The 14,216-nt window shown below is 47.5% G+C and overlaps 2 protein-coding genes across 2 annotated transcripts in view; one reads left to right on the top strand and one right to left on the bottom strand.

Annotated features, from left to right (window-relative positions):
* The window catches only part of C1S (complement component 1, s subcomponent), a gene marked incomplete at its 5' end in the record, with an annotated part of 14,803 nt that extends 10,312 nt beyond the window's left edge, over nt 1–4,491 (top strand). Inside the window, 4 exons of the mRNA XM_009998443.1 lie at nt 589–667; nt 912–1,049; nt 1,550–1,624; nt 3,698–4,491. Of these exons, the coding sequence (XP_009996745.1) occupies nt 589–667; nt 912–1,049; nt 1,550–1,624; nt 3,698–4,491 (1,086 nt within the window). The remainder of the gene's footprint in view (nt 1–588; nt 668–911; nt 1,050–1,549; nt 1,625–3,697) is intronic.
* Nucleotides 4,492–6,887: 2,396 nt separating this feature from the next.
* On the bottom strand, nt 6,888–13,974 carry C1R (complement component 1, r subcomponent). The gene is made up of 11 exons (XM_009998877.1): nt 13,877–13,974; nt 13,020–13,248; nt 12,592–12,784; nt 12,287–12,430; nt 11,943–12,139; nt 11,307–11,454; nt 11,100–11,221; nt 10,297–10,375; nt 9,736–9,876; nt 8,198–8,272; nt 6,888–7,690 (listed from the first exon to the last, which is right to left on the bottom strand). Exons 1-11 carry the CDS (start codon nt 13,972–13,974, stop codon nt 6,888–6,890), a joined length of 2,229 nt encoding a protein of 742 aa, XP_009997179.1.
* Nucleotides 13,975–14,216: the final 242 nt, after the last annotated feature.

Genomic DNA, 14,216 nt, shown 5'->3' with positions numbered 1-14,216 from the left:
GTGTGGGAACCAGCCCCTTCCCCTGGCACGGGGCCTTCCACAGCGGAGCAATCAGAGCCCACTGGCAGCAAATCCTCTGGCCACAACATCCAAGTCCAGGGGCCAAGTTCCCCCCTCCTGGTACCTTCAGGGAATGTCCCACCACGTTCCTCCATGAGTGCAGGGGCACAGCTGCCATTTCGCCATGGGCTGCAGGGAAACTGCTGCTGGGGCACCTTCTGCCCCTTCTTCCTCACCAACCACCAGCACCTCTGCCCCTCCAGCTCAGCTCTTCTCCCTTAACTGCTCGCCCTGCTCAGCTCTTACCTCAGCTCTTCCATATGTTACTGGCAGAGGTGCATCTCTTGTCCCTCTAATGGGTCCTTGGCTGGGTTTGGAGCAGGGGCAGCTTCTCAGCTTCTTCCTGGAGCCACCCCTGGGGCCCTTCCCCCACTACAAAAAAACCCCCACCAAAACCAAAGCAGCATACTTTAGTTAAAGTGGAAACTTCCAGCCACTGCAGCCTTTTCAGGACCCTACACTGGCATGCCTGTGACAGATATATTTCGTGGCCAGGGACTTACTTGAAGAATGTGGTTTTTTTCCCAGCAACGAGACAGCATCCGGACTTTTCACTCCAGCTGTCAGCACAATGGTGAATGGAGCAACTCCCATTTCAGCTGTGTTCGTAAGTGACCCATCTTTGTACTGTGGGAAGCACACTGGAATGGAGTCCTTGGGCTCTAGATCCACTGTATCTCCACGTTAGGAGGATGCTGAAGGACTGGGATATGAGCATGCTAAAGGGACAGAGGAAGAGACTGTACAGGGACTAGAGGGGCTGAATGGTTCTGCATCATACAGAACAAACATATTGTTGGGTGAGGATGTCTCTTTGATTATATCTGATAGTTTTTGTTTCTTTTCTGCAGCTGTAAACTGTGGTGATCCCATTCCTATTGACAATGCCCAAGCCGTATACATCTCTGAGCCTCATGAGCCTCTGTACAAAGCTGCTTTCCACTATCAATGTGATGCACCTTACTATACTCTAGAAACCAAAGGGGATGGTAAGCATTGCCTCTGCTACATCAACATATTTCTTTGATCAAAGGCCTAAAAAAGATAATGAGAAACAGTCACAGGATTATATCACATCAGGGCAAGACTGGGAAAAAATTCTCAGTGGTGTGAAGCTGCAGGCAGCAGTAATGTGCTGCCTTTGTGTTTAATACACTGTAATAATGTCTGCTTGGGCTGTTGACCTTAAAAGTATCAGCAAGTCCCCTCTCCATTTGCCTGGTGTGTGAAACATGGAGATTTCTGTCACAGTTGGCACACATTTCTGGTGGAGAAGTGCTCAAGAAATCTATTAATAAGGTCGCTCCAAAATAGGGGCAAAAGCACTCTGGTGGGGTTACTTCTAGGGAGATCTCAGCAATGTCTTCCAAGCTGTGCTTGCTTTAGAAATGAGAATGTGCACATCAGCATATACAGTGATGCTACTTAACCCTCTATTCATCTTGACTGTACCCTTATGGCACTCGTCTTTTTTTGTGTGTTTTCCAAGGTGTGTATCAGTGCTCAGCCAGTGGAGAATGGGTCAATGAAGAGATGAGAACAAAGCTACCAAAATGTGTCCCAGGTACTACCAAAAATTGTGCATATGCACCACTGTCTTCCTCTCTCTGTTTTCAAACTGTTAAGCCTGAAAGTGTAGTTGATCTTTTCTATGTTGTTTGAATCATATTGGACAGGGTTTTTCTGACATCTCTGGGCCCCAAAAAAAGGTCAGATGAGGCAGCAGAAAGAAACTGGAAGCATAAGTGGGCAACATAATAAGACATTTGGTGTAGCAGAACCTCTTTGTGTATCAGTGTCTGTTTCTGCACCAGTTTTCCCACTTTCAAGTGTGCACGTTCTCGAGTTGTTCAGTGCTTTAGATCTCTGTCTGCATTGCAGGCAGCAAAAAGACTCAAAGCTCAAACAGATGTCCAAGGGTGCTGGGTCTGTATTTCTTTGGTCTCTCCCAAGCTACACTGAGAGATGTAGCTTCTTTTCAAACCCCTCCTAAGGGTAGTGTCCAGCACTATAGGTGTAGCACTATAGGGAAAGGGCTTTCACTGTTCTCACTTGAAGGCATAGTCTAAACCCTTAAGGTTTAAGGTGTCCTTCAGTATCCAGATACACTTAATGTGCCTGAAAGTTCAAGCAATATCCCTCTCGAGGACCTTCTCATCTTCTCTTTATGTACTTGGGAGACACTGACGAGGGAAGTGCCTGGGTACTGGACTATTCCTGCTCCTGATTGCTGGTGGTTATGGTGGGGTCTTAACTTCTGCACACTGGTCAGCTTACCCTTTCAGAGGTGGCTGTGTGTCTTGAGCTGGTTGTATATATGATGCCTGTTAACAACTCCAACCCTCCAAAATGTTCATTGGCAAAGTACAAGATCCAGCTGAAGAAGGTTCAGCCCTCTTCAGGGCCAGCTCAGCCAGTGACTTGGACTATACAAGTGCACAGTGCAAAAGGCAAATGGTAAAATAAAGCTCAGATAATTTACTGCTCAAGAAGAGCTTACAAGGAATATAAGACAGACTCGAGTGGGACACAGCAATAAAAGACAATGCCAGGCAATGGGTACAAGTGGCAACAAAGGAGATTCTGGCTGCATTTAAGGAAAAATGCTCCTCTTGTTGCCTGGAGAAGCTGGATAATCACCACCCTTGGAGATGATCAGAAGTAATCTGGCAAGGCCTCTGAGCAACCTGGCTTTGCAGTTAGGAAAGCAGGGGGAAGGGCAGTTAGGGATTAACTAGAGACATCAAGAGGTACCTTCCAGCTTAAATCTTTCTATGATTACATTAAATTATTTAACAAACTGATTCATTTAAATCAGAAGCTACCTACTGGCCTATTACCTCAGTCTCTAACTATATGACTAAGGGTTCAAGACAATGTAATAAGAAATCATGTTCCTAGCTATGTCTGAAAGATCAGCCTTCTTTATGCCCTTAGTGCTCACATTCTGTTAAACCTCATAGAATAATTTAGGCAAAGAGCATGGAGCACCTCTGCACCCATAGCACCCACAGATGAGCTCTGCATTAACCCACTGCCAACACAGAAAAAGAATGGAGAGGAAAACTGGTAAAACATCATTGACAAATCTGAACTCTTAACCTGAGACTATCTGGGGTTCACACACAGAGAGAGACATTTAAAGAAGTGTGTCATGTATTTAAGAATTTAAGCAAACATTTTTTTCAAAGACCATCCCTTCACCTACAGGATGTAATTCAGTAAAGGAAAATTGCTAACTAGAATGCAATTAAATGATGAGCTCTGACATACCAACACTGGCAGGCTGAAAATAGCTATGAATCTTCTGCTTTCCAGGACAGAATTTGAATGAAACTTCCATTCAAATGAAATGAATTGAATCGTTGACAGCAGTTACTAAATTGAAATTTTAAATTATAAATGTATAAATTAATTTGAATGTTGACAGCAGTTTTATTTTAATTTTCTTGAATTTTTCTGTAGATCCTAGTTGCAAACTCTGTGACATAGAATATAAATGTTGGTTACTTCGAATAAAAAACTATTTAAAGCACACAGGAAGGAGGGAGCTATGGGCACTTTAGTACTACCAAAGAAATCCGTTTGTAACTGCTACCTCACCCATCTGGTTCCTCTTCTTTTCTTTTCTTTCTAGTCTGTGGGGTGCCTAGTAATCCCATCCAAGATAAGGCCAAGATTTTTGGAGGCACCCTTGCAGCAAAAGGCAACTTTCCCTGGCAAGTGTATTTTGAATACCCAAGAGGAGGTGGTGTCCTCATCTCTGAAAGATGGGTGATGACTGCAGCTCACGTGCTGGAGGGGTATGACAAGCCCCACATGTATGCTGGGGTCATCAATGTTGGTAGAGAATCTCTGTTCAAGGAGGGCAAGCAGCTGATCCCAGAGGCTTCATTCATCCACCCTGGCTGGAAGAAGCAGCCCATAGAAACCAGGACTGATTTTGATAACGATATTGCCCTCGTGAAGCTGAGGGATCCTGTGAAGATGGGCCCAAACATCTCACCCCTCTGCCTGCCTAGTAAATCCCCTGAGTATGAGCCGCAAGAAGGGGTTCTGGGCTACATTGCTGGCTGGGGCCAGAGAGAGAGAGGAAGGCTGCCCATTTATCTTTGGAAGGCCCAGATCCCCGTGGTGGACATGGAGAGGTGCCGCTCTGTGCAGCCGGAGGGCTCTGCTGACTCCAGCGCCTACCGGTTCACCGACAACATGATCTGTGCTGGCGGTGGGAAGGACAGCTGCAAGGGGGACAGTGGAGGAGCCTATGCTATCCAGGATCCTCGGGATGACAGGCGGTACTACGTGGCTGGGCTAATCTCCTGGGGACCAAGGTGTGGCACCTTTGGCCTTTACACTAAGGTGGTGCGTTACTTGGACTGGATCAAAGAGACCATGAGCAAGCACGAGGATGCAGAAGCTTGGCAGGATTAGCTCTTGCTCTTGTCAGCACGATCACCTTTCTGACTCTGCTGGTTCCATCTTCAGGCTGGCTGGGATCCTGTTCACTCTGTGTGTGTAGAACGAGCCTACTCACTGTGTCTGTGCTGAGTGGAGAGGCTGGGAAGGGTGTTTCTTCTCCCACTCTCAGAAGCATAAGGGAATTATGCTATTTTGAATGAAGAGGCTCCTTCTGCTTCCTCTCATTTTTTTCTTTCCCATTTTTTCCCACTTGGAGAAAATGGAGCCATACCCTACCTGACAGGGAGATTTTGATGCAGATGAGAGAGAATAATTGTTTGTTCCTAGTGTAGGTTCAGAGCCTGATTTCTGATGTATCTCCTGTATTGTGCAGAATATCCAACAGCATAAAAGAATGTCCAAATTGCCTTTTGTGCACTGTGCTTTTGTGTGTTTATTGCCTTTCTTCTTTTCAGTCTAGACCTAGTTCTCCTTTAAACTCCCTAAATCAAGCGTCTAATCACTTTTTTCACCCACTACACTGCCAGCTTTTGTCAAGCTGTAAAGCTGTAACTTGTGCTGCCTCTCCTCTCTAAGAGTTGTATGAGATTCTTCTGAGATGGTTTAATGTCACTGACAAAACATTACCAGCAATGAGAGTTTCAGACTTGTGAATCAATCTGAGCAGAAGAGACATCTCCAAAATCCTTTCACTCACCTCTCCTCAGGGCTTCAGTTTTCAAACTTTATTGTGTTAGGTAAGAAATAAAGGTTGCATGATTTAGGGAAGGTGGTGTTGTGGCAGAAGATTCCCTGACATGCATTGGGTTGTCTTCTGCTCCTGAAAGTCCTGTGTCACTCACAGATCCACTAAGATGGTCAGGGAATGGGTGCAGATGGCATATGAAGGTGGAGGAAGATGGGTTTGATTAGCATGAAGAGGAAGTTGAGAGGAAGTTCTAACTGCTTATGTTCAGTTCTGGGCCTCTCACTACAAGAAGGACATTGAGGTGCTGGTTCCTATACAGAGAAGGGCAACCAAGCTGGTAAAGGGTCTAGAGATCAAGTCCTCTGAGGAGAGGCTGAGGAAACTGGGGTTGTTTAGTTTGCAGAAGAGGAGGCTGAGGGAAGACCTCATTGCTCTCTACAGCTACCTGAAAGGAGGTTGCAGTGAGGTTGGTGTTGGCCTCCTCTCTCAAGGGAGTAATGACAGGATGAGAGGAAATGGCCTGAAGCTGCACCAGAGGAGGGTTTGACTAGATATTAGGAAGAATTTCTTCACTGAAAAAGTGGTCAGGCACTGGGACAGGCTGCCCAGGGAGGTGGTGGAGTCACCATCCCTGCAGGTGTTCAAAAAACATTTAGATGTGGCACTTCAGGGCATGTTCTAGTGGGCATGGTGGGTTTTTCAGGCTTGTGTGGTGGTTGTGGAAGTTGGAAGAAACCCCTAGAGACCATCTAGCTTTCCAGTTTTAATCCATTACCCTTCATTCTTTCACTACAAGCCCTTGTAAAAACTCCCTCCCCAGCTTTCCTGCAGGCCCCATTCAGGTACTCAAAGGCCACGATGAGGTCTCCCCTGAGCTGCAGTCAGAACTTTATTGCATATAGTATGAAAAAAAAAAATCCATCCTTAAATTCTAGTAAGTAAAGATTCCTTGGTTCTCTTCTCCACAAGACTGGTTGTTGCCTTCCCTGTCTTTTGCATGTGGCATCACACAGACAACTTATTTTTGCCCCCCTTGAAGCCACTTGGAGTATCAGACTGGGTAATCTAATGATACTTTTGTGACAGGTGAGCCACACTGAGCTGGGAAAACTGCATTGGTAGATAAAACAGCCCCTATGTAAAGTCAGAAAGTTGCTTCCAGTGGCGGGGAATATTTAGTAATTGTTAAAAACAAAGACAGAAAACCACACCTGGTTTCTCCAGCCATGATTTTAATAGTAACAGAATCTTACTGATGGTGTGTGGTGTGTGCACACTCAGCACAAAGCACCACATCCTTCCAGGAAGTCTGCTGCCCTGCAAACATCTGACACTGTGAAAGTAAAGTAGTCTGATGACATCCTCAGGACTTCAAACAGTAAGATGTTTGCTGTCGTGAGATTCCCTGATACTATTCAGGCTTCAGTAATAAGATTTGGAAGAACCAGAACGTCCTCAGAGGCATCCCAAGAGCTGCCAATGGTGCAGCAGCTTTTGTAAGTCTTGATGGTACCACCAAGAATTATTCAAACAATACGGTGGCTTTCAGAAGTGCTCATGATGGAAGTTACATGGTTGAAGTGTTTGAAAAGCCTTTGGGGCATTATCAAAAGCTTTACTGTGTTTGGAAATTGGTAGGCTTGTATTTTTTTTTGTTCTTGTTTGATTCTTGTTATTCTTTTACTCTTCTTTGATGCTCCAGGTAGTAGGACAACAACAGTTAGAGCCTATCCTCCCTTACTATCCCCTTGATCCAGTCCAGATAGTTGAGGACCTTCGTGTAGAAGCCATAGCCTTCGGCACAGCCGATGCCCCAAGAGACAATACCAGTAGCCACCCAACGACCACTCTGTGTGTCTAACACTGTGAAGACGCTCCCACTGTCCCCCTGGCAGGTGTCCTGTTTCACGGTGAGGAAGCCGGCACAGAACATGTTCTCAGAGAAAACTATAGGTATATCTCCCCTCTTACTGTCCAGCCAACTCTGACACTTCTCTCGAGCGACCGCCGGCAGGCTCACGTACTTCAGGTCATTGGAAAGAAAGTTCTTCTCCACACCAAAGCCACTCACGTAGCCTATGTGCCCATCCTCATAGAAGGTGGTGTTGGAAGTGTCTGGGAGACAGATGGGCAGAACTGTAGGGCCCAGGGTGACTGGGTATTTCAGCTCCAGCAGAGCTATGTCCCCGTTGAAGTTATACTCATCTTCAGGGTTGTAATCTGGATGGATGAAGATCCTTCGGACAGGGTGGTTACCCATCTTGTGGAGCTCTTCTACGCTGGTGTGGCCAAGGAAAACATTAGCATCCTCTGCTAGCTGGTCCAGGCCCACCTCATTCTCTCCTTGCCCTTTGGGGATGATGATGTGGGCAGCAGTGAGGATCCAGCGGTCGCCCAGGAGCGCACCGCCCCCTCGTCCATGGATGGTAGTCAGAGCCTGCCAAGGGAAATTCCCTCTCCCTGCCGACTTGCCGCCCAGGATCCGCTGGACTGAGATAACAGGATTGACTGGCTTCCCACACACTGCAGAGAAATGCAAGGAGATCATTCCACCCTCTGTTGCCCTGGCCTGTCTCTCTCTTTCCTACACTACCACTGTTCGAGATGTTTTACTAGGGCATGTAGTGACAGGATGCGGGGGAATGGCTTTAAACTGGGAGAGGGGAGATTTAGGTTAGACATCAGGAGGACATTCTTCACTATGAGGGTGGTGAGACACTGGCACAGGTTGCCCAGGGAAGCTGTGGAAGCCCCATCCCTGGAGGTGTTCAAGACCAGGTTGGATGGGGCTCTGAGGAACCTGATGTGCCTGTCAATGCAGGGGGGGTGGATCTAGATGATCGTTAAGGTCCCTTCCAACCCAACCCATTCTGTGATTCTGTGATTATTTTTGCCTTCCTGGATAGATTCCTCTGTCCTCCCTCCCTGACACCATTATCCTCACTCCCTTCCCTGTATGTTGTCCCAGCCTTGTACTAACTGCAAGAAGGAACTGGTAAACACCAGACAAACTCCGAGTGTTTTACTGACCTGGCAAGCAGGCAGGAATCTTCACCTGGCCATTTCCATCCATCCAGGTTCCCTCAGGAGAGCAGGTGAATCTGTCTGGAAGATGAGATGGGAATGAATGAGACTCAGGCCTGCAGGTATAGGGTGGGAAGAATGAAATGGAATGGACTAGACTAAGGATAGGATAAGATAGGATATAGGATAGGATAGGATAGGATAGGATAGGATAGGATAGGATAGGACAGGATAGGATAGGATAGGATAGGATAGGACAGGACAGGATAGGATAGGACAGGACAGGATAGGATAGGACAGGACAGGACAGGATAGGACAGGACAGGATAGGATAGGACAGGACAGGACAAGATAGGACAGGACAGGATAGGACAGGACAGGATAGGACAGGACAGGATAGGACAGGACAGGACAGGATAGAATTTAGAATCAAGTTGCTAGTCTCTGTAGCTGCAGAGAGTAAGACAAGGTGTTTTGTTCCAGAACAAGCAAAAAGATGAGTCAGTTCCTGTACATGCTCAGTATCTATCTCTGAGGCTATACTGCAGGTCAACCAACTTGCATGTCACCTCTCAACACAAACTCTACTACCTCCAAGATTCTTGCTTTCTGAGAAAGTCTGTGCTGGTGACTAAAAATAGTTTTTATACCATTTATATTACACTGTGCTAAATGCTTGCAAGAAACTGTTTGCTGTTCTCTTTCCAAAATTGACTAAATCACAGTCACTCCCCATAAGAACTTGGCTGGTGCTGATATTTACTTGCTCCTGAATTATTTTCTGACAAGATTGAGCAAAACTGTGTGTCCATGCTGGCAACCATATCCAGGAACTGAGTCAAATTTAAAATCTACTTCTTTTCTACATGGTTTTTGGGTTGTTTGGGGTTTTTTTTGCATATGTGTAGAGTCTAAATGAGCAGCCAAGACAAGGAGACAATTAACTTTTTACACTGTTCTTGTAACCTAAGCTCCTGTGTAATCTAGTCAGGTCTCACATCCAGAAGAAGACGTGAATGGTTCTGGATGTTGCCTTTATTTTTCTGACCTGCTGCATAAACCCAGATTTTTCTGCCTGTCTGTTATTTAGCCTTTATATATCTCTGCTGCTGGACAACATTCCAAAGAGGTAAAAAGCTTTAGAGAGGAGTGGAGTGTGAGGTTTTTTTGTAGTAACTTGGACTGGTGTGATGAGGTTTCAGAATTTTGGTGATTCCCAGACACTATACCTCACATTTCAGTGAAAGAATGAAATCCACTAGAGAAGAATAAATCATGACTAGAGATGAGAGAAGACAACCTTCCAAACAAGTTAAGAAGAGCTTGGAGGAGGGGTGTGATGGTCTCCAGGAATGAAGCAGGGTGGGAACACGCTGAGATAACAAGCATCAGAATCTATGCTGCAGAACCAAGGAAAGACTGGGAAGCCTTCAGCAGGAGGAAACCATGAGTCCTGAGCCTGGGGAGCAGAGACAGTGCTAACTGGGACTCTGAGAGGGCTTTCCAGGCACAGCTTTCAGTGTCTGTGTGGGATTAGGACTCACCACCACCTGCTCCAGTGACAATGTGATAATAGGGCTCATTGCAGCGGTACGTGATCACTGACTGGTAGGTGTTGTCTGCAGGTTTGTTAGTGTAGCTGAATGCCCCATTGGTCAGGTCTGCAGGGTTCCCACAGTTCACAACTATAAAAAAGAAAGAAAAAAGAAAAAAAAAAAAAGAGTTGACTCAGAAGACAGCCTTAGTCCTTGCAGGTTTAGGACTGACTTGGATTGCGGCCATGAAGTGAAGGATGGATTGGAGCAGCAGGCAGAGAGAGGTTGCTCCAAAATGGATCCCAAACAGGGATCTTTTGCTTTTAGATACTACAACATTATAGCAACTTGTTACTGGTATTTCATGCATTTTTGTAAGGGAGAAAAACATTTAAGGTTTTGCAAACAGGCAAATGTAATGAAAGTCAACAGTGGACTTCCACAGGTCTTTTTCCAACCAGCATGAGTCTATGGTCAGAGACAAATTGAGTCATAGAAGCTAAACTCCCCACGTTCCTGGAGAGGCAAAGCCAGAGCAGAAGGCATAATCCCTGCTCTCAGATCACTTACTCTCACAGTGGGGCATGGATTGATGCCACGTCCCATCAGCCTGGCAGACAGCTGTGAAGGACAGCAATGTTTGGTTGCCCTGTGTGGGAGAGAAAAAGAGCACTGTTGGTTGTACAGAACCTTGCATTCCCTTCCCCGTGTTCAGATGTTATTCTGTCTTCCCATCTTCTCACTGCTGTTCAATAGTTCCCCCTCTGCAGTCTGTTCCACTTGCTGTCCTCTCTCTTTGCTGCCTTCTCTCCCTGGAAGTACCCAAGGCCAGGCTGGATGGGGCTCTGAGCAACCTGGTCTAGTGGAAGGTGTCCCTGCCCATGCAGGGGGGTGGATCTAGATGATCTTTAAGGTCCCTTCCACCCCAAACTGTTCTGTGATTCTATGGTTCCCCCTACCCTCTGTTTGCCACAGGCTACAGATTCTCCACAGCAGGCCAAGATGTCAGCAGCCACCAATCCTAGAACCGTGACAAGTCTGGGGCACTACCCAGTCCTGCCAATAGGATGGCAAGGGAGGCAGGTAACACCTTCTGCTTCAAGTCTGATTTCATATCCTTCCAAAGAAGTACTCTTGTTTACCAATACTTCCTGGGATCTTTGTCTCTCGTTTCCTACCAGGGCTTTGTGAAACAGTAACTGCATGAGGAAGGGAGCGAGGAAAAGAGAAAATGCTGGAACAAAGCCAACTGAGGCCAGGAAGAAACAGAAACTGCAAGAGATTGCCAGGAGTGAATCTCCAAAGAAAGGGAAAGACATAAGAACTGAAGAGAAGACAAAATATGGCTGAAGGGAGTGGAAAAGGGATCTCACCTCCATCAGCTTATACCCAGTCTTGCAGCTGGCAATAAAATAGTCCTGAAATTCATACACAGGCTGCAGGTCTCTGATGATGGTGAACTGATCCCGTGGGACAGGCTGTGGGCACTTTATTTCTGTTAAGAGAATGGATCAAAGTAAGTTGGCATTAACAAATGGTGCAGATAGGCTGTAGTAGCCTCTGGAGGAGGAAGGTCTTACTCTCTGAGGTGTAGTGGATCTTCCAGCCACGGCTGAACCCCGACTCATCAGTGAGGAAGAGTATGTCCACCTCATTGCTGTTGGTTTCAATGCTGTCAGGTGACTTCTTGCCACAGAATTCGCCAATCGTTCTCCCTCGTGCTTGGATCTGATGAGGGAAACATGGATCACAGGGACAGAAACACATATGCCCCTCTGCCCCAGTACCCCTGTTTCAGTCCAAGCTTGCCCCTGTGCCTGTGATGGTGGACAGGGCTGGCTGACCTCTCTCTGCTGATGTGTGCACTGACAGATGATAACAAAGGGCCTGCCTACCAGGAGCTCTGCTTCTTCCTCATCTGGGCTAGCAGAGCTAACAACCCTTTCCAATCCTGAAACTAAACCAAAGGGAGATAGAACTGGAAGGAGGATGATATTTTTGGCTCCACTCACAGGGACCTGTGACCCAGAGCCTGTGACCTCAGGACAATGACAACGAATCACACTGAGGGAGGGAGCAGGGAAGAGGTCAGTCCCCCACGCTGGGGCATTCACCTCCTGCTGATCCCATGTTTGTCATCCAAATAGTGCCATCCCCACCATTCCTGTCCAGGGCTGGCAGCAGGGTTGAAAACAGAGTTTGCCCATTTCCAGTACCTTGAGCTGGTCATAAGGACAGTAGACTTGCTGGTGGTCATCAATCTCAAAGGGTTCCAAGAAGCTGAGGACGATAGACAGCCCCTTTGGCAGACGGATGCTGTAGTTGCACTGGAGGTCTTCAGGATAGGGCTGGGGGTACTCGGGGCTGCTCAGGTACCCCGAGGCCTCTGTGTACAACTCACTGCTGCACTCCACTGGTGGAGAGGAAGAAAGGACAGGTCACGCTGGGGAGCTGGATCTTCTGCAGCCCTCTCAACTCTTCCCTAAGTCACTTCTCCCGCCCTTCCTGGCTGAGGGACTCCTTCTCTGGAGCCCTGTGATTTTTCAAAATGTAAGTTTACCTTTGCAGGAGTGGTGGTCACTCTGAAGCTGGTAGCCAGTCCGGCAAGAACAGAAGTAGCCCCCCACATAGTTGTGGCAGAAGTGCTGGCACTGAGGCCTTTCATCTTCCTCAGCAGCATTGTTAGGGTCACATTCATCAAGATCTGAAGGCACAGGAGATGCAGGGACAAGGGGAGAAAAGTGTTAAACCTCTCTGCTGTGCAGTGAAAGTCCATAAAGATCTATATCCTTGCTTTCAGACAAGGAGGAAAATTGGTGGAGACATACAGGCTTCTTTCTGCATGCTGAGGGTATTGCTACTCACCCACAGCTTGGTAATAGGCCAGGAAGCCCCTGTAGGGAATCACTGTGCCATTGTCATCATTGGAGAAATCAGAGTGAAATGCCAAGTGCATCCTGTTCCCCTTAGACACAAATTCTTTCCTTCCTGGGTGATTGCCTGTGGTTGACCCGAGCTGGCCACAGTATCGGCCCAAGTTCTTCTTGTCTGCTTTGATCTGTCAAGGTTAAGGGGAAAATCACTGCAGCCTGGTAAGACTCAGCCTGCTCCATGTATCCACTACTACCCAGTCCCAAGTTGCCAGGAACTGCTCCACCTATTTCTGTCTTTAACTCCCTTCTCTTTCCTTTGTAGGAAGCATGACAGCTTGGTGAATCAACAGCCATCACAGGTGGTGGCCACTACATTCCCATCTCTTCCCCCCACCTGGCCCCAGGTATCCATGCACCTACCTTAACATAGTCATAGAAGCAGGACTCAGATGGCTCTAGGTCAAAATATCTGAAGGTCAGCTTCACCACATAGCCTTTTGGGACACGGATATCCCAGGTGCTGATGTTATTGTTGGGATATGGCTTGGGATAACCAGGGGATCTGATCTCCCCAAAAAGCCTGCTTGGGACTGGACTGGAACTGACCACTCCAAAAAAGAGGAAGGCCCACAGGACAAATGGAACATGCCTGTGAACATGACAAGTAAGCACTGCACAAAATTATGTCATCCAAAATCAGAGGACTTTTCACAAATTACTTGTGCACTGTCCCATGGAATCCAAACACCAGAGGCCTCATTGCAGGTCCAGTGTCTGGCTTGATCACTCAGGAAGGACAGCTGAAATTAAGACACCAGCACTACCCAGGTTCCAGCAAGGCATCGTGACCCAGACAAGACAGATGCATCAGCACAGGAAGATGTTTGAAGGAGCATGGGTGAATTCATTGAGCAACATCTGCTTGTTCCCAGCAGTCATGGGGCTGAGTCCCTTAGAACCAAGGGAAGTTTCATTCCTTTTGGCTGTGGGCCAGCAGCTGGTTTCTCTTTCTTGCTAGTTCCCCAGCTGCTGCTATTTACTGCCTATCTCATTTGGTGAGGATCTGAAGATCTCGAGGTGAGTGTGCTGAGCAATCCTGCAGTGCCTCCTGGGCAGCCCTCTACCCAGTCATGCCTCAGCCTCTCTCCTCCAAAAGCTGGCACTTTTTTCCCTCGTTCTGCAGATCTTCCCCCCTGGGGAGCAGGGCTATGACTGCTCCTCCAGCCCCACCTCGTTAGCACAGCAGCCGGCGAGGAACCCTTCTCACTCAACCTTACGTTCTGGCAAAGCTTTCATGGAGAGCAGTGAGCTTGAGCTCAGCCCTTTGAACCTCTTCTTCCTGGAGGGCTCTGACCCTCCGCTTCTCTCCCTGCATGGAACCCTTTTGGTTGGAAAAGGCCTTTAAGGCGACCGAGCCCAATGGTTCACCCAGCCCTGCCGAGTCATGTCCCCGAGCACCACTTCCCTGTGTCTTTTTAAACACCTCCAGGGCTGGTGCCTGCACCACCTCTCTCGGCAGCCCGTCCCACAGCCCGACAGCCCTTCCAGAGAAGAGTTTTTCCCCTCACGTCCCATCTCACCCTCCCCTGGCACAACCTGAGGCCGCTTCCCTCGCTC

This window comes from Chaetura pelagica, unplaced genomic scaffold (assembly GCF_000747805.2).
Source record: "Chaetura pelagica isolate M959 unplaced genomic scaffold, ChaPel_1.0 scaffold120, whole genome shotgun sequence".
Lineage (NCBI taxonomy): Eukaryota > Metazoa > Chordata > Aves > Apodiformes > Apodidae > Chaetura > Chaetura pelagica.
The sequence above is the reverse complement of the archived record's forward strand: the minus strand, read 5'-3'. Positions and strand labels throughout refer to the sequence as shown.

Excerpts from the sequence above, each read along its gene's own strand:
- C1R (XM_009998877.1), bottom strand. The coding sequence starts at position 13,974 with ATGCAGGGAGAGAAGCGGAGGGTCAGAGCCCTCCAGGAAGAAGAGGTT. Across the intron at positions 10,376-11,099 it reads CTGGGTATAAGCTGATGGAG|GGCAACCAAACATTGCTGTC; the intron begins GTGAGATCCCTT and ends TCTCCCACACAG. Across the intron at positions 9,877-10,296 it reads ATCCATGCCCCACTGTGAGA|TTGTGAACTGTGGGAACCCT; the intron begins GTAAGTGATCTG and ends TCTTTTTTATAG.